Source organism: Trachinotus anak, unplaced genomic scaffold (genome assembly GCF_046630095.1).
Source record: "Trachinotus anak isolate AG129_WGS33_773 ecotype Australia unplaced genomic scaffold, CSIRO_AGI_Tana_v1 ptg000016l, whole genome shotgun sequence".
NCBI classification, from domain to species: Eukaryota; Metazoa; Chordata; class Actinopteri; order Carangiformes; family Carangidae; genus Trachinotus; species Trachinotus anak.
This window is the reverse complement of record NW_027273867.1, coordinates 11,722,293-11,742,586: the sequence shown is the minus strand read 5'-3', so window position 1 is coordinate 11,742,586 and position 20,294 is coordinate 11,722,293. Positions and strand designations below refer to the sequence as shown.

Below are 20,294 nucleotides of genomic sequence, written 5' to 3'. Positions count from 1 at the left end.
GCAGATGCAGACTTGTATGATATTTGCTCAGATTCCTTTGACAACAAGTTCCCAACTATTCTCGCTACAGTACATAGTCATTAAAAGTTTTTTTTTTTTTTTTTTTTTACAATGGCATGTTTGATGATGAAAGTGGAGAAGACGGTGCTTGGGGGGAAAAAACCTTTAAAGTTTTGTGAGTCATAAGAAAAACATTCTGAGGTTAGATGTGGACTTTTCGGACCTGCAACATCAGGTGACAGGGTGAACTGAGGCTGTCGCTGTTTAGTGGGGCTCCAGCATGGGGCTGAAACTCACACTTACTAAAACGGTTACTAGCTGTGAGAAAATAAGTAACATCTTCAGACTGCTTATTTTGTCTGGCCAACCTACTAAAATCAAGAGATAATCACTATACAATAATATGAAAATAAACTAAAGCAGCGAGTCCTCTCCTTTGAGGAGGAAGATACAAATGTTGGACATTTTTTGTTTACGAAATATAAAAATTACTGGCATTGAATTTTCTGCCGATAGATCATTCATCGACCTATTGTGCAGATGACAGTTCTAAGTATTCATTCATTCCCAGGAAAGGCATTCATTTTAGGTACCTGTTAACTTGAAAGGCAATTAAACCGCTGGTGAGGTTTGTCTGGTTTGTTGTACATGAGCTGTCAACAATCATAATCTCCACGCCAACAAAACTGCAAACCAATGTAAGAACAGTGTCTCCTCATCTTCTTTTGTTCTGCACTTTCCCTCAATCACTCTCTCTTGTGCTTTCTTTCACTGCTTCTCCCAGGTGCCCTTTAATCTCTAACAGGTGGCCTTTTAAAAAGCCATCTTAATCACCAGCAGAGAGAGAGAGAGAGAGAGAGAGAGAGAGAGAGAGAGAGAGAGAGAGAGAGAGAGAGAGAGAGAGAGAGAGAGAGAGAGAGAGAGAGAGAGAGAGAGAGAGAGAGAGAGAGAGAGAGAGAGAGAGAGAGAGATCTCTTTATGGCCATCTCAGCCTTGTTTCCACCTTAAGGCAAAATTGGACAGGTGCCAGACTGTGAAAACACACACATATACACACACCAATGCTTTTTACAGCTTATTGTGCCAGGTTGAGAGAGTACCCTAACCCAAACAAACACACATGCATGCACACACAGACACACACACACACAGCACCAGCTCACTGCTATCAGAGAAGATAGGGTTGCCAGCAGATTCAGATTGTGCCTCAGCTTTTAAAGGGACACCACAGGAAACAAGGACAGACGTCTTCTATGTTAGTGTTGATCTGCTGTCAGTTCCTTATTGGCAGTAAAATGGTCACTTTAAGTGACACAGATTCCCTGATGGATGTTTAAAGATTAGAAAGGTAACACAGTCATGAAATACACTTCAGCTGGTGGTTGTATGAGTTAACACATATTGTATGAGGTCTGAATGGCAACTGCCACTGACATCAAGACTTGACTGAAGTATTGTGTGCAAACATGACTGTGAATACATTAACTAACAGCCTACACTCAAACCTTACCTGTACTTCACACATGTGGGGGCCAGACTCACAACTGCAAATCTAAATTAAACAGATTGTTTCAGCATGTAACACAAATCAGATCTATCTTTTCACACCTAGTCTCATCTTAGATCACATCTTTACATCCATAGCAGGGCTGCAACTAATGATTATTTTCACAATTCATGGATCTGAAACAATGAAGACTGAGTGAAACCATCTGTGATATACATATACTGTATATCTGTGACGATACTCTTGATTGACACCACTTTACTTTCATTGACCTATGACTGAAAAACCAAAAGGTCAAACATAGTTTGTGGAAAATGAGAGCTTATGTTTTCTTTACATAACTGAGTCACACATGACAGTAATGAATTATCAAAGTTCTTGTTCTCAAAGCAGGAAACTAAGAAAAGCAAGCCCTGCCTCTCTCTCTCCCCTCTGTTCACCCATCTTAATGCACTGTATGTGAAAACACTTAAAAGTAAAGTCCTCCTCTGGCACTATGAGAAACTGTCATGTGTCACCATTTTTATAAGAGGCTGCTAAATGAAGCTTTAACACATGACTTGGTCGCATAAATGCAGCAACACTATTTTAAAAAGTGGGGAGTGGGGAAAGACACAACAACATTGGATAGTTTCCAGTGGAACATGTCAAACACCCACAGTTGCTAAAGGCGTGAATGTGGAAAACATGGTGTACAAGTTTTCTGGCTAAGAACAAAAGTTGTGTTTTTTTTGTGTACAAAATAAACAGAGCAGAACGGCTTCAACGCACCATGTTATCATGTGCTGTAGGTGTTTAATTAGACATGTGATGGCTGCCACTGCCAAAGGATCTGATGCATATCATTTTTATACTCATCAAACCATTCAGTGACCCCGTGCTGCCCTGTGCGGATGCATCTGCTGTCGCTATATTTCACCACTCATTTATTTGTCACCCATCTGTATATCACACAGCTAACACAATCTCTTCACCCCGTGTCATCCCCGTGCCACATGCAAAGCGTGGGGTGCTGTGTGTGGCTGTGCATGTTGGGGTGTGAGGACGGTTGGGGAAGGAAGCACAAGTTACAGGCAGGGCTGCTCCTCCTGGCACTGAGCCCTACCTCAGAGAGACTGCTGTTATCTACTCCAAAGCACACCACTGCAAGCTGGCTAGACCCCAATTCTCTGTTGATTACAAAACACATTTCTAAACAGAATATGGCTCATAAATATTAACATTAGATTAATGCTATGATGACAAAATGGGACCATTTGGCCTGGAAAAGATTTTTTCTTCCTTGCATAAGCAGGCAGTTGAACCTTTTTTTTAGAAAAATGGTCCGTTATTAGCCTGGTTCTCCAGTGTGTGAAGTTCGTTAGACCACAAACTGACAAATACCTATACCAAGAAGCAGAATCTTGACTTGCATGCTGCAACCACAGCAGGCAGTCTGTCATTACTGTAATGGTTTGATAAGCCAACCGAAATGTGATTCCTCAATGCTCACAACGCATCTGACAGGTGTCATTTAAAAAAAAGAAAGTTTTAAGTAACACCCAAATAACTGATTCTGTAACAACAGCAGTCGTTTTTTTTTTGTTGTTTTTTTTGTGAAAACAAAGTGTATGGAAAATAGGCTAAAATAAAAAGTTAATGCAGAGGAATAGAAACGTCTCTTCTCTATGGAATTCTTTTGGTATCAACCATAACGTCAACCTTGTCTTGAACCCTGGCTTACAGCTCAAATATGGATACCATTCTGAAGAAACTCCAGCTGAATAAAATTTATCAAACACAGATCTGGGACATCGCTTCTAAATAATTTGTATCAGTATTCATGTAAACAGTAAAACCACTTCATGGAAAGACAAGATTGCAGATGGCTTTCAGTGATACTTGCTCCATATGGAAAACTAGTCACAAGGATATGAGCATGTGAATGTGCGTACACATCCCTGTAGGTCACTGATAATAATCTGTTGTTTTAACAGTAAACGTGGTAAACCCATCAGCAAAGGAGGCACAGCCTGAATGATGACTCCAGTCATCCATGCAATACAGCCCTTTTCCACTGCATGGGTCCGACTCTACTCTACAGTACCTGGTACTGTATTTGGTATCACCTCCACTGAGGTTCCCAGCGAGCTGAGGCGATACTAGAAAGGTGATGTGAAAACACTGCAGACTTCTGATCGGTCAGAGGGAGTAACCTTGATAGTGCGAAACGGGCTGTTCCGAACAATCACGTCATTTTTTTTTTTTTAAAAACAGCCAAGCGACTGTACACAGCTCACTGCAGCCTGTTACATTCCTGTTGCTATTGTGCTATACTTTTAGTATGGCAACCCACAGAACTACACTGTGGTCAATTGAGAGGGTGCGGCCGTTTCTCTGTTATCCCTTCAATATCGTCCATTCTTCATGTGGGTCACATTGAAGGTGACGTCACGATAGCTTCGGGCAATGTCGCTATAGTGATGATGGCGCATTGAGGTGGTACTACCTGCAGTGAAAAAGGAAGTACCTGGTTCCCATAGTGAGAAGAGTCAAGTAGAGTCTGTACCATGCGGTGGAATAATGCTAACAGCCAGACCAGTAACCGCTGTAACATAGTGGTAAGTACCACATGGTTAAATTGAGCCATCTGATGATTGAATTAGCTCAAATTTTAGACCTCACTGTGACGTCACCAAACTTACAAATTCACATAAAAAAGATGTATCATATTGAAGTTCTGCCAAACTTGTGCAAGTAATGTAACTTTGGGATGTTTTAGTTTACTTAATCTTCTACTTCAAACTACTTAAACATCGAAAATGGTTAGGGTACACACAATACGATGTAGATTTGTGCTACAATTCATACATTGCATACATGAAAATTAGCTGCAATTCATGCACATAAGTGATGTAAGTTCATTGTGGCAGATAAAGAGCAAGCTTGTATGCAGCAAGGACATTGTGCTGATGCAGGTCAGTGAGTGCGTGAAAGTGTTTCCGTGTTAAAATGGTACATGCTAATCTTTTAACAAGTCACTTGTCAGTTGCTGAGGTGTAAATGTTTGGTGCAATTTCATTGTGGAAGCACAACAGTGGGTGAATGAAGGGATAATTTGAAAATAATGACGTGTGAATGGTGGTAGCCTGGTTGCAGGCCTCTAAAATCGCTGACCACATCTCTCAAGCTTTTTTTCCCCCCAGTTCTAATCGGTCTGGTATTGTGCTCATTGAGGGATGCTTCCCCACTTGGTAACACAACCAAGCTTTCTCTTTCCAAGAAATCAGTCCTAAATACACTGATAAGACTACACAGGTGTAAAACAGTGTGCCAGTGAACTCCTCAGTTTGAAAAAATGACACCAATATTTCAATCAAAAGATCTCGAGTTGGCTCTGTGCTCTTTGCAGCTCTCACCTTCTCCTGAACATCTCAGCGAAGATGCAGCCCACACTCCACAGGTCCACTGGTGTAGCATAACTGGACTGGAGCAGCACTTCTGGGGCTCTGTACCACAGTGTCACCACCTACAACATGCACACACGCACACACAGCAGAAATCCATGAAGACGTTATTGCTAAAATTTACATACAAAGACACACATCATTTCCCGTTTCTTCTTGTGTAATTTTACCTGCCAGCAGCACTAGGTAAATGTCACTGACTAGGGGGTTCACACACACACACACACACACACACACACACACACACACACACACACACACACACACACACACACACACACAGGGTTAATGCTTCTCTGCCCCCATCTTAGGCTTACGTAAGACATGAAATCATATCTGGCAGGACACGTCTCCCTACTCCCGTTTTGGTGTACCCACATCACACAGTCTTTCCACAGCAATCCACCAGGGACACACAATAGTGTACCTACACATACAGTATACGTGCGTTTGCATGATGTGCTACCCATTAAAATAATGAACAACACACTGGATTAAACCTGGCAGATGTCATGTCTACATGAAGTGATAATGGGTTGACTTTAACTGATACCAAGCACCCCACCCTGCCACTTCTTCCTGCCAAAATAGAAAAAAAACAAACCCAACACTTCCTGTCTTACGTCAAGAAAACTTGCACCCACCTGAGGTATAATGGCAGCCATTTTGTGCCACTTCACACTCAGCATAGTTTCCAAATTTGTCCTTGTAACTCTATGGAGAGCTCTGAGTGTGTGTGTGTGTGTGTGTGTGTGTGTGTGTGTGTGTGTGTGTGTGAGAGAATGCGTGTAGCCATAGCCTGCAGGAAAGCAGCAGCATTGTTAACAGCTACAGTAGGGAAAGCCTCCAGACAAAACTCAGTGACCCCTAGTAAGAGAGTGGACTGGTTCCAGGTGCTTTCCTAAACTCCAGATTTTTCCAACAGCTTTTGGCTGCAGTCCCCCCTTCAGGCACTGCAAGCAGCTTATCGGGATCTCAGAGTCGGAGACGAATGTTTGTAAGCAAAAGGAGTGCAGTGTCACCTAGATATCTTTATTAGCTGGCTTGGACTTGCTGCAGGAGTATGAGGAAATGATACCCTAATTAGATGCGATCCACATGTTCGTATGGGTAATATGAGAGCAATGATCTTCAGAGGATGTAGATGGCCAAATATGAACTAATAAAGAGTGAAGCAGGTCCTTGCTCAAGTCCCTCCTGAGGAGTTACATCGAGTCAGCACTCGCAAAACTTTATGGATCACAGACTTTTGGAGAGGATTTATTTCACTGGGGGATGCTGGATGATTTCAGTATTACATGTGCTGATCAGTGATTTTAATCCTGACCAAAGAACACGGGTGTGATTTTTCTCCCTGTACTTCAGTGGGCGCACTTGTTGGTCTTTACCCAATTTAGTTCCTGTTGTGTTTTAGCTATACTAGCAGTATGGCTCTATGTATGGCAATGTCAATGGATTGGTCCTTCACTTTGTTTTATACTGAAATATCTCAACAAGTATAATATTCATAGTCCCCAGAAGATTCTGAAGAGCAGAATCCTGGTGACTTTGGTTATCCTCTGATTTTTCTTGCAGCACCACAGAGAGGCTGAGATTTGTGGTTCAGAGTGTAATATCTTGACAACTTTTGGATGGATTTCCATGAAATTTCCCAGACATTAATTGTCTCAAGTGGATGAATGTTAATGACTTTGGTGATTCCCTGACTTTTCCTCTAGCACCATCGTCAGGCCAAAATCTCAAACTTTGATTGATGATTAAATACCTGCAAAACATTATGACATTCCCATCAGCCTCAACTGTACTTTGTGGTTAGTGCCAAGTAACCACAAAGTTATCATGCAAACATGCTAAACTAGGACAGTGCACCTGGTAAGCATCAGCGTGTTAGCATTGTCATAAGCATAATCACATGGTGATGTTAACATTTAGCTCAAATCATCTAATCAAGTTTCAGATCGATGTTACCTAAGAATTAAACGCAAAAGGGGCTTTAATCAAAACTGTAGCGTAAGGGGAAGTCATTGATATGTGAGGAAAATCTGCAATCTGACCAAACAGTACCCCGAGCTGGAATTCTAAAGCAAGGCAGTCAACACTGATACTGATAAGAGGAATAAAAAGTTCAGTCGCATTTCTTTCTTCTAAACTGAATGACGCTATTAATAGAGCCGGGGGCTGCATTTTGCAGATGTGTGACACTTTCTCATCTCCTGCTTCCTGCTTCAGTGGAAATAGGGAGGAAGTTGAGGCTAGTTGGCTGAGATGTGTCAGCTCAGCCACGTGACCAGAAATGAGACCTACAATGAGAATGAACACACTGACTGTTAAGGTCACTGAAGATTTTTAGAACAGTGAAACCTCAAAGAAAAACATGAATGGAAGCTGTACAGCTGCCCATGAAGTCAGGAAACAAAATGTCATTGATGTTTTTTTTTGTTTGTTTTTTTACATAGGAAAATTCAAGACTGCATTGCTTTCATTTTTGAAGGATATTTTTTCTAACTTTTTTTAATTTTAAGTTCACTGCAAGTGCTCAGCTTAATATCTAGCCAGGGCACATCACATCTCAATTTCTCCTCCACCTGCCAAGACACCAACCATCAAAAATTCAAATACATGTTATAATGAGGTTGGATGCATAAGTGACAAATGACCCAATCCACACCTTTCTGCAACTGTTGCAGCTGCAGACTCAAATACATGTGACTCAAATCTATTGCATCGAGTTTGTAGCCCAGCGTCAAAAGTCGGTGCTCTGGTGAACCCACGCTCACGTAGAGCCTTCTAGGAAGAACCACAGATCTAGAGCTCGGGGTATATCCGCCTGACACCGAGTTATTCGAAAACCTGGCCACAACTGCAGATTAAGGCATATATATCACACATGCATGCACTCACAGACACACCGGAAGATAGATGCGTTAAGGTTTATTGCAATCTGAAAATACACCCTGACTTGCACTGTAGCATACCGTTTCTGTAGTTTGTATTTTGCAGTGTCGCTTCAGCAAGGTGGTCTTTCACACCATCCTGCATTAAAGGAGCCTGCAATAATTCTTTCTTTTTCCTTTTTTTTTTTTTTTTTGTCAATGAATACCATGAAAAGTAACCAACCAACCACAACCAACGATGCATTAATCCGTCTCTCAATACTTTGACTTCATTACTCTGTGACACTCCAATCCAAGCCCATTTGTGCCTACATCCTAAAAAAAGGGTTAATAAATATATACCTTTGGATACAGTAGGGTTATATAGTGCATTTTTTTTTAAGACTTTTCAGCCGCAGATTAAAACACACTACTTTCACTAGTATTTGCAGTACCAGGATGATGTATGTGGCACTGACTCAACATAAGCTACTCATCTTAATAAAGGAAGATGGCACCCAGTGTAAGAGTGTGGCTCATTCATTATTTTTAATATGCTATTTTAGGCTTTAGCTACACAGGCAATACTTTTTAGTGCAATCCATTTGTATTTGATTTTGGTCTTTTCAAAAGATTTGAGAAATAAAACCTCATCATTTCAGCATTTTTTTTTTTTTTTTTCCCAGACCGATCGGGAGTCAAACCGGTGACTGCCTGCTAAGAGCGTCTTGCGCTCACACATGGTACGCGCCCTAACCACTCGACTACCGACTACTATATATATACTGCCAATATTTGATTTACCAAATGCCTAATATTCTCACATTATTAACTGCCTGTCCCCTCAAATGGCTCATCTCAAACCATAGATTTAAAGCTTCAGGGCGCTCATTTTCATTTCCAAACAAAAAGTCTACTGTCAGCACTGCTTTCCACTCAGCAATCCTCCTCATCTTTTTCTCCCTACCTCCTCCTTCTCTCCTCCAAACTCTTGTTCGTTCCCTAAGCCCCCCCGAGTCTGTAAAACACATATGTCTGAGATGCAGTTAAGTCTACATGTAACAGTTGGAGAGCCCATAATGTCCATGAATGCACTTTGAGCATACACAGAGTTTCACACTCTCCATAAATACTCAAGGCTCAAGTCTGTTATACTGAATATCTCAAAACTATTACCTTGACAAAAGAGCATGCTCTGAGTCCTGGCTTAAACACACAACTTAATAACCGTTTACAAGGAGATGATAACACATAGTCAGTTGTAAAGAAGAAAAAGGACATGCTCCAATTGCAATGTTGCTTTTTTTCTGTCCTTTCCCTTCCTCTTCTTCCAACCACGTTTGCATTCCTTCTCCTTTGGCCTCTCTTGCTCACCCCTCTCATTCTCTGTTCTGCTTCACATATCCCTTCATTACCCTCTTCTGCTCTCCCTCCTCTGTCCAGTCTGCATGAAAACAGAGATACACACTCATACACAGAGTATGTTGAACAGTCAAGACACAGACAGTGAGTCAGCCTTAAACCTGTGCAACACAGTTTTTTGCCCTTAGGTCAGCTGCTTTGCATTTTCAATCCGTCGCTCTGCCTATCCAACACCCTTGTTCCCCTACTTGTGGTAAAAGAAAAGTTGGAGGTGGTCAGATAAAGCCCAAGGAGAGAAGAGGAGAGAGAGTTAGACTGAGAGACACAGAGTGTGAGAGGCTGACTCCAGATTAAAGGACAACATTCTGGGAATTCCTTTCTGCTGAGAGCATCCTCCCCCTCACCACCACCACCACCACCACCATCCTCCCCACTGCTGCTCTCTCCTCCCCACTCTGCTTTTGGGGAGGAAATGGCTACTCCTGCCCCACAGGACCTCCAGACCTCCTGGGTTGGACCTCCAAGCCTGTCTGACATGCAACATCCGGACCTGTGCCACCAGCGCACTGCGCATGCACAGGAGGAGTGTGACAATGGAGTGCATGCATGTGAGCACGGGGCGTTTGGTTTGTGTTATGTGTGAGCACTTGCACGTGACTATGAGAGCACCTGCCTTGGCCTGGACAAATCACTAGGATGCCAAATGCTATTGTGTTTGAGTGTCTGCGAATGTATGTAAGTTATCTGAAGCATGTGTTTGATGTTAGTTTATGATAACGTTAGTTTATTACAACTTGGGACTAATTTTTATGGATGTCGCTGTCTTTCCCATTCCCAATTAGAAAAAGTATTCACCAGACTGGTTAGACCTGACAACACGGCAGCATCTCCTCGGGCCGGCATCTCTTTCTTGCACCATCACCAAGCCACTTAATCATGCAAGTCTGAAACAGTCACCCATGTTAGCAATACTTAAAAGAAAACATAGGTGAATGGAAAAATGATTACCCTAAGTGTCCAGTTTCAAGACTTAATGAATTTGTTCAACTTTGACCTACTGTACGCAGACACACAATTTCCCTTGGTGCATACTTTCAATTTCACATCCAAATTAAGTAATTTACTGGTCAACATTCAGGGAAATACGCTTGTTCGTTTCCTTGCAGGGATATACAGAAGAGCATTGATACCATTCTCAGGTCTGTCCACTGAATTATGAAGCAACAGCCAGGAGACAGTTAGCTTAGCATAAAGGCTAGAGGCAGGGAGAAACACCTAGCCAGCTAGCTCTGTGAAAAGGTAAATAATTGTAAGAAATTCCTCAATAATTGTTTGTCTTCGTTGTTTAAACCAGTAAAACCAGAATTCTTCAAACTCCACACAGACTTAAAGAGGGTGTTTCCCCCTGCATTGAGTCGTTATGCTAACCGAAGCTAATTGCTTGCTGGCTCTAGCTATATAGTTAGCATACATGACATGACATGACATGAGTGATATTAATCTTCTGATCTAACTCGCAGCAGAAAAGCAAATAAACATATTATATGTTATAGTATGGAATAATAGAACTACTGACCTGTTTACAACCTGTATGCTTATCTGACCACTTGTGTTTCTCGCCCCACCAGATTTTGTTCTCATCATGTCACCATGTTTCTGGATCTCAGCAGTGACTCTCATGTATACAAATTCTTCAAATCATGGAGTGGTTAGGAGCCACATTCATTCATCCATCACCTCTATCCTTTTTTTTTTTTTTTTTTTTTTTTTACTCTCACCACCACTGTCACACAAGCATTTTCCTGTCACACTTCATATGGACCTTTACAGTGACCTGATGCCATGAGGATGACTGAGGCTGAGGCCGGGGGCTTAGGGCTGCAGCACCGGAGGCACAGGGGCTGATGGAGCTTGGCCAGGAGCCTGTGTTTACATTCTCTCTCACTGAGGAAACTAAGGATGAAAGAGCACCACTGCACACACAGACACATACCGTCTACACACGCACACGCACGCTCCCAGACAAGTACGTTGGATGCACCAGAGACCACATAACTGTTGTGATTAAATCAATAAGAGCATGATTGGACATTTTAACTTTCAGCAGTTGCTGAGTAAAAAGGGAACAAATGTGCAGTGCAGCTCATTCTCTCAGGTAAATGGCTCTACTGTTTCATGCTTTGAGTCTTAAGATAGAATTTGATTACATTCCTGAAAGCAATCCACCACAAATTAAAGTCTTCCTAAGTGAATCTCAGAGGAAAGAGGATAAAGGCTACACATTGTATAGGCAGGCCACATATGGGAGAAGCAGCGGATGTTATAATAATAATAATATGAGCTAAACTATGCGCTCAGAGAGTACAGTGGAGCTGAGGCTGTGATGTTGTGTCTCCAGAGAGGCCCCATTCGAAGCTCCAGCAGTCAGCCATGTTGTAAACACCATTATTTCACTCCTCCCTCACTTTCCCTCTTTCTCTCTCTCTTGTTCTGCAAAAAGGACAATTTACAGTCGCAACAATACTGCTGCACCGGGCCAAGAATGGAAATAAGGAAGGAGAGAAAGAGAGAAGATTTAAGACAGAGATGAGGAGGGAAAGGTAGACGGAGACAGAGGGAGGGAGGGAGAGACAGAGCTACAGAGCCAGAAGGAAAAGTGCAAGAGCAGCACACAAACTGTATACAGTGAAACAGAAAAAAGGGGCACCACAACTGTTGCCAAAGTATGCACAGCGTACAGGAATGCAGCATGGGGCCCTCGGCGAGCGAAACAAAGACAGCACAGTCAGTGGCTCTCTCTCTCCAGTGCTACCACATCCGCACATCATTAGCTGGAAAATTCCTGATATATGCTGTAATTTTTTCTCTTTTTTTTTCCTCCTCTTCCTCTTGCCGTTGCTGGTACAGACAAGGCTTTAATATCCAGATGCCGGTGTGTGTGTGTGTGTGTGTGTGTGTGTGTGTGTGTGCGCGCGCACATGCACCATGCACACACTAATTAATACGGTGAACTGCAGAGAAGTGTGTGTGTGTGTGTGTGTGTGTGTGTGTGTGTGTGTGTATACATGTACAGGGGGAAACACGGAAGGACTACACAGTGCATGCGAGGGTGCGTATTTGTGTGCATGTGTACAACAATTCATAACAATGTGATTGTCTGTACTTGAATGTGTGTATGTACAGTATAGCCCTGTTCATACTTGTGTGTGTGTGTGTGTGTGTGTGCGTGTGTGTGTACTGTGTGTGCGTGTGTACTGTGTGTGTTTGCTTATGTCAAATTGGGGCCAGCCCCTTTGCTCCAGCCGGCTGCAGTCAAAGCATAGAGGATGACTTTTCCTTTTTTTCCCATGCGGAGCCGTTTGAGGAGATATCTAAACATTCCCAGAGAGTGCTGCACGTGCTCTCCTGCGTGCAGTGCAGTGCAAGGGTTCCCCCCCTCCCTCTCCCTTTCCCTCTCCCTCTCCCTCTCTCTCTCTCTCTCTCTCTCTCTCTCTCCACTGCTGCCTGCCTGCCTTTCTTTCAGTCGGTCCAGAGTAGAAACACATTGTCTGGCAAAGGAACAGATTCACAGACATGACTGTCCACTTCTTCCTTGGTCATCACTGAGATATTTCAGTTTCATCACTCTTTGTTTCTAAACTCTGCACAACTAGGGACGCTGTGCTATTCACACTTGCATGCATGATATACTCCGTAGATTGCAGGAGCCCTGAGACATCATGCTTTGAAAAGGGGTTTTCTTCAAATCATTGTGTTAATGCTCCATTTTTAAATAACATGAGTCAAAAGAGTGAAAACCCATTATCAACAAGCAACAATGTTGGCCTCATCTGCAGAATCCTCACCATCTTTTAAGATTATCATAACATGCCACAAGTGAGAACACACCAAGCTACACTTTCCCCTGACCCACACCCACAGATTTAACTAATGTTCGCAGTCAAAGCAGGGCCCAGAAATGGGAAACATCTTCACAGTGAAAACACAAATCCAGAATGAATAGAGTCTGACTCCTCTTGAAAGCTTTGTATTGTAAAAGTCTGTCTGCTGTTTGAGCGCGGGCAGGAAATCTGGTTTCAATTTGTTTAATGTCGTCTGAGATATGGGTGTCTTATTCTGGTAAACGTTGTGGGAGGCCTATAAGTAGAGGGAACTAGGGGAAGAGCTGGGAAAATACCTTTGATCAGGTAATAATTTCACTCCTCTGCATGTCACCAACAACATAGTTGACTGGAAACTCTGACAGTGACTGTACAGATTTTCTCAGAAGATACTATTTTTTTTTAATTCAGATAAGTGATAATTTTTGGTTCATTTAGTCAAATATATATTTTAAAAAAAATCGAAGCAATTATTTCACTGAACAAGACTTGAAAGATCAGGCTTAAAGAGTTATAAAATGTCCTTTGGTTATCATGTAACTCAACCATCAGACTCACTTAAGATAAGCTCAGAGGCAAGACAAAAAAACATTTTAAAATAAAGTCATACACTTTATTTATACGTAAATTATGGCAACCCATCAGTGTGTTTTGGTTTCAAACCAGAAAAACAAAATAACAACAACTGCTAATATAAAAGTCTGGTGGCATTCCCCTTGAGTTTTCCAAATCTAATTTTACAGGCAAAGCTATGCGCATGACATGCATGAGAGTGGAAACTAATGGGTTTCATGGGACCATCCAGTCAGCCTTGTATCACAGTGGTTGCCAATGTGTGGATGGTGAAGACTGAACGACCACCAGGTACAGGTTTCTGGAGATCTTTTGTATGTTTTGAAAAGAAACACCTGAGCTAACCTCTACTACTCCAGATGAAGGACCATATTAAGTCCTTCTGAATGCTAAGACATCCTTCTTAAGAGCTGTTCACAAAGCTGCTGAGAACAACTCTTACTGAGGAACTGAGAGAACTCCTACACTACAAGAATAGGTGGAGTTGACCTCATTGACAGTTCATTATTTGTGTCTAAATAATGCTCACTTTTATTTTTCCAATTCAGTGATGTGACAAGATGCAAAGCCAGAAGCAGCTGACTGATTTTATGGAGTTTACGGACTCTAAATTCTCACAAACTTAAGACCAAGAACTTAAAGAGTCATAAAGTTAGGACTGACTCCCCTACCTGGAGCTCAGACTCTCCACATTTGGCCAGTTAGATGCTATTTATAGCCCTAGGATGTTTTCATTTTAATGTCCCTCGACTTTGATTTAGGTGAGTCTAAGTCAGATGATGGAAGGTTTCCTTCTAACTTCAAATATTTATCAGGGTCTTTGATCAACCTTGCCCAATGTTAATAAGTCATGTTTTAACACTGTAGTACACAAGGGGATTTCTGTAACACTGCAGACTCTTACATTGTATTTTGTATAAAAAAAATTGCTGTAGCTTTTATTCCAAATTCAAACAACATCAAAAGAAATGGTTTTGCCTAAAGTGTTTTAGCAGAAATGGGATCTTCAATAGGATGGACCAAGAAAAGATCCCGTTCCACTCTTTTCTGGTGTGTCAGATTAACCCATCAGCTTTTCCAATCGGCCTGTCACTCACAGCAGCACAATGAGGCTGTAGCCAGACTGGGGTCATTAAAAAACCATCAACAAAGCAAGAGACCCCTAGGGACTGCCAGGGGCAGCCTAATCTGGACCCCTGTACCAACCCAATGGGTGGTCCCCCCCCTCCCTCTCTCACACACACACCACCTCCATCTCATGTCTCTCTCTCTCTCTTTCTCTCTCTCTCTCTTTCTCTCTGAGGGTCAAATATGTAGAAACATGTGCAACATGGAAAATGAGTGATGTAGATAGGACCACTGGTTACACACAACCATGCATGCACCCAGACACACCTTTTTTTTTAATACACACACCCAGAGCAAATTTTTTGTCAATGACTTATCAACAAGCAAGCACGTTGCTTGGTGAGAAAGCAAATTCATCACAAAAAGAGAAGTTCAACAATGCTGGTAAATCATCAGCAGAAAGTACAAGAGTGCTACTTTCAGTTAGCGACACTGGGAAAAAAAAAAAAGAAAAAAAAAGAGGAGCGGGGGACTCTTTTTGGCGACTTTATGCAAATGCTCACTTCGGCTATCTTGTCATTCTAGAAGTGCTAAATGAATCACTTTGAAAGTGAGAGAGAAGTGTCTTGTTCACTTAAGCAACAGCAGTTCTCCAAAGCCCATCTGTCTGCCAGTAACGGTGGCATTAGGTGACTAAATAAGTAACTGCTGGTCTGTTGGGCAAAGGGGAAGATCCTCTTAAACAGTGTGTATTTGTGTATTTGTGTATATGTGCGCTGCAATACAGTGTAGATTATCTGCTTTTATTAGCAACAGGAAACACTGAATGGATGAATGGAGACTGTGTGTGTGTGTGTGTGTTTATGCATGTGTGTGTGTGTGCTGGACTGATAGGGGGATTCCAGACACAGGAACATTCATCTGGAACCGAAGATCCCGTGCTCACGTTGCAGCGCTCCACTGCATGCAGTAACACACGCATGCGCACGCACACAAGCACACACTCACTCACTCACACCACCTCCATCTCATTTTTGTGGCCCAATCTGTATAACCGAGGAAGGAAATAAGTGTGTGAGTTTGTGTGCAAACAGATTCACATGTTAAGTGCCTGTGTGTGTGTGAGTAGTTTCGGGGACTTGACTCTTAACTACACGGTGAATTCCCCTTAAGTATTCTTCCTTCGACAAAAAGTGTCCTTGTCTAGTCATAAATGAAGTGTGACATCTACTCTTAGATAAAACCTCTAGTGAAACCACACTTATACTGAATAGTGTAATGCTTTATAAATTTTATAGTTAGGTATGACTTCCTCTGAGAGTCAGCTGTGTATTATCATGAGATTATCATCTGAATGATAAATTATAGACATTAACCGAGAAAATACTTATCTTAATCATAAAAAGTACCCTTTATAATGATACTGAGAAATTAGTGGTTAGGGCCTGGACGACAATTGCACATTACTTTAAAGAGAAAAAAACACAAGTCAGTGGCACAACTTACAACAATTTTGATATCTATATATCTAAATATCATAGATATTTATCAGTACGTTCTTATAACTGCTGTCTGATAATTGTGATAATCACTTTATCAGTAACTGCATCTTTACATCATCACTGATGAAAAACCTGAAAAAATTCCAAATTAAAATTTTAATTCATTACTTACAAACTTTTTGATGTGTTGTTTGGCTTGCCTTCCTGAAATCTACAAGTGATTTATTGTTCATATAATTGTGAAATGATAAGCATAATATGGGTATGATAAATATAAATTAAGATTCATTTCATTTTCATTTCACTTTTATCAAGAAAAAGAAACTTTAAAGGCTGAATGAGCGACCTTAGTAAAATGCTGCTATAATAATAATAATTTTTAAAAAAGCTAAGATGAAGCCATAGAGCAAAACATGTAGTTTACTTATGTTTAATTACTGCATTAAAGAAATCTGAAGTAGATAACATGACTTCTTTGTGTATGGTAAGCTGTTGAGGGTTTCATTGCTGCTGGATTTCATCTTGTCACCTGCACCTGAGTTGCTGTGTGCAGAGTCTGTGAATGAATCAGATTTAAAATAATTTAAATTGCCTTTTTAAAATAAATTATCCATTTGCCATCTGATGAAATTCGTCACATAGTACAATGTTTATGTAGTGAGACACGCGGTATATACACGTCAGAGCCAGGCAATATGAAGGGAGGAGCACCTGCTCGTGTCCACTAACACGGCTGCTCATCTCTTATTGTGCAGTGACAAACGAACGGTTGCGTGTGCCAGTCTATTTTGATGCTGAGATCAGAATAAAAGTTAGCATTCATTCCCACAGGATGTTTATATTTACTTTAGCTGGGCAGATGCTGCACAGCTGGATGATGGACGAAGTTGCTAACTGAATATGAACTGCATGGCCATCAGCTCCAACCCTGATCTGAACTCCCCAGTTATTCTGATGCCTCAGCAGCAGATTAAGTAAGTAACATTAACCAATCTACACTGTATATTGTATTTATATTGCATTGAGCTGGTTATTGGGTAACGTTAGAAAGTAGGTCAATCACTCCAAGTTAACGACAAGTCATTAATATCTGTCTCTTACAATACTCACACTATTTACGTTTTCATCAGTTTGATTACACCTCTGCTTTGTCTAGCAACACACTTAGACACCTCCAAAGTGAAGCAAACAAAGAGCACGCATTATTAATCAAAAACAAATGAACCTGATAGGTTGGGAAAGGTCAGGTTGATTGGTGAGAATGTGCATGTGTCTGTGTGAATGTGAAACAGATCACAAAACGCTCTCTTGGCAAATAAAGGCTTAAAAAAGGTATGGAGCTACTGAGCTGGCTACCTTAATCTTGAAGGTCTCATCTCTCCTTATTTCAAGCTCTTCCAAAGACTCCTTTCAGCCTCTCTCTATATTATCTGGTCATCAGAGCCCAGAGCTCAACAGTTGAACATCAAAGTACCGACAGTGGGAAGGGAGGGGTGTCTGTCTCTCCTTGTCTGTTCCGTCCCTGTCTGCGACAACCACTGAGGGATTCCTGAGACAGGCCGCGGGGGCCCTTGGCTCTCACTTTACACAGAGAAACCCTATCATTTGGCCCAGTGCTGCAGAGCTGCCCGCTGATGCCCTGTAAGTGCCCGCTACATCACATTAGACCCTTTTCATCTAATTCTCTGGAGATGGGAGGGTAGTTCAAGGCAGTGTGTTTCTGCCCGTGTGTGTGTGTGTCTATTAAGAAGCCATGATGAGAGTGATGCTGTCCGTGTAGTGGTAGCGTAAAAATATAAAAGCACGTACAATGTGCATACTTTTTAGATCAGTTACACTTGAGTAAAAGCAAGAGGCAATCCATTGGTAATAGAGTCAAAAATCAAAGTGTTGCTCGCAGTGATTACTTAAAAAATATCAAGATTGCTACACTGTCTATTACTTACTATCTGTTGTATTTTAAAAAACCAGTCAACTCAAGAGTATGTTACAGCAAAATGCAGTTAAATGCATTTCTGGCAGGATATATACTGGTTATGCTGACTCAGAGATTTGAAATAGTTGACAAGCTTGTATGAGTGCATTTAATATTCACCAAAGTAGACATATGCAGTAGAGCTCGACTCGTACCAGGTCTCAAACTTCAATAACGTAATCACCCTCCTTTTATTAAATCATGTAATATTCCCCTGTCCAACTCTATTTGTGTCTGTGACCCAGTTAAAACATCCTGCGACCCACTTTTGGTTCATCTTTTGTGAAACCCGGGGCTCACAGTATTTGGGAGTGTTTGTTTTGAGTACTCTGTTGCAAGAAACTATTGAATGAGTCCCACTGTGTTCAGATGTATGAACAACATTAACTCACCACAGAGGTGAGCGCCATCTGGAAGCTGTAGATGCGGGCTAGGCCGAAGTCGGCCAGTTTGATCTGTCCTCCGCTGGTGACCAGGATGTTCTGGGGCTTCAGGTCACGGTGGACCACGCGGTGTGAGTGCAGGAAGTCCAACCCCTGGAGCAGCTGATACATCATATCCTGTAAGACAACAAAATGGAAGGGGTGGAGAAATGGGTGGTCAGGGACACAAAATTATTACAGTGAGGTGAAAATGAGGATGATCTGAGTTTTAAGATATTAGGGTCAAGGTTAAAGGTCATGATAAGACGACACTAATGAGTGTGAGACTGAACAAATGGCACAGACCAGATGGTTCCAGTTTGATCAGATTTGAATGATTAAATCTGACCTGTTGAATTTAATTTCCTAAAAAGTTCTGCCCTAATTGTCCTCGCAAAATGTCACAGACAGATGGCCTAATGACCTTGCACCTCTACAGCAACATTTGAATTTGAATTTGTCTGTGAAACCAGGCAACAAAAGGCCTGAATGAGACCTGCAGTGAGAAGTTAAGTAGAATGGCTGAGACTGGGGTAGGGAGGGAGTTAACTAGACGAGGCCTGTGTCTTTTCTTGTTGACTGTGGCAGATGTTTGATAACTGACACACACGCACACGTTCACACACACACGCACACACACAAATGGCAGAGGCATAGAGAGGCCCCCACTCTGTACAAGCATGGATCTCTGTTTCTCAGCAGCTGTCCTGCTTGAGTTAATTGGCGCTGGCTCTCTTTTAATGCCCAAAAGTTGACCTAAGAAATGGCCAAAGGCACTGCATCCATGACACTCTAACAAAAGTAAACTGGTGGGAACAGGAATGAACTATGTCGAAACCAGCTTAGACTTGTCCTTTTCAAACTGAAGTTCTCTCAAACAGGTCCTGCACCTGTAAACAAATAACAAGTTATTACAAGGAATTGTTGCGAGGTGGTTTTGGCAGAGCTATGATTTAGGTTGTTTGATCAAATAACATCGAGGGACTATTTCAGGTTAAGACCTAATAACAGATAAAAAATGATTTAAAAACTTTGAAGTCTCAACAATCATTTAGTCTGTTTGAAAGGGAATGATGTGGAGATAAAAGAGAAAAGAGAGATGTTAGTGAAGTGAAATACCATGATGCTCGGTGTGTTGCACCGTAGACCATACACCCCCCTCCAAAATACACACACACTCTCTCCTATACACACACATGCCCCCTACACACCCCCCCAAAACCCTCCGCCAAGACCTCACAAGTGACATGGACCTGAGCCCGCAGCTCTATTCACTTGCCGACCAGCTGGTGAGTGAGTCAAAGGGGTCTGCACACTCAAGCAGAAAACATTAGCAAACGGCGCAGGGCCGGCTGCTGTGCTGGCCATAGTGGAGGAGACGGGGCGCCCCACACAGTACTGTAGCGATGGGGAGTGATGTGAGTGTGTGTTTGTATACGCACACACACACAAACTGAATGCCCCCTGGGGTTGTGTTAATGTAACGTGTGCATCTAAATTTTCATTTGTGTGTAAGGGTGAAACTGAAAGGGTGTGTGTGTGTGTGTGTGTGTGTGGCATGCACAAGTGTGGGTGCCCTCTGACCAAGGGCAGGCAGGATGCATAAACAGACCTTCCTTTCTACATCTCCATCCAGCCATGACCTAGCGAGTGGGGCAGCAGACAGACAGGGCCATAGGACAGAG

The 20,294-nt window shown here is 42.0% G+C and overlaps 1 protein-coding gene across 1 annotated transcript in view; it reads right to left on the bottom strand.

Moving 5' to 3' along the window:
* cdk6 (cyclin dependent kinase 6) overlaps nt 1-20,294 on the bottom strand; it is a 34,868-nt gene that overhangs the window by 6,082 nt on the left and 8,492 nt on the right. Inside the window, exons 4-5 of the mRNA XM_071501176.1 lie at nt 18,580-18,747; nt 4,906-5,015 (exon numbers count right to left, since the gene is read on the bottom strand). Of these exons, the coding sequence (XP_071357277.1) occupies nt 4,906-5,015; nt 18,580-18,747 (278 nt within the window). The remainder of the gene's footprint in view (nt 1-4,905; nt 5,016-18,579; nt 18,748-20,294) is intronic.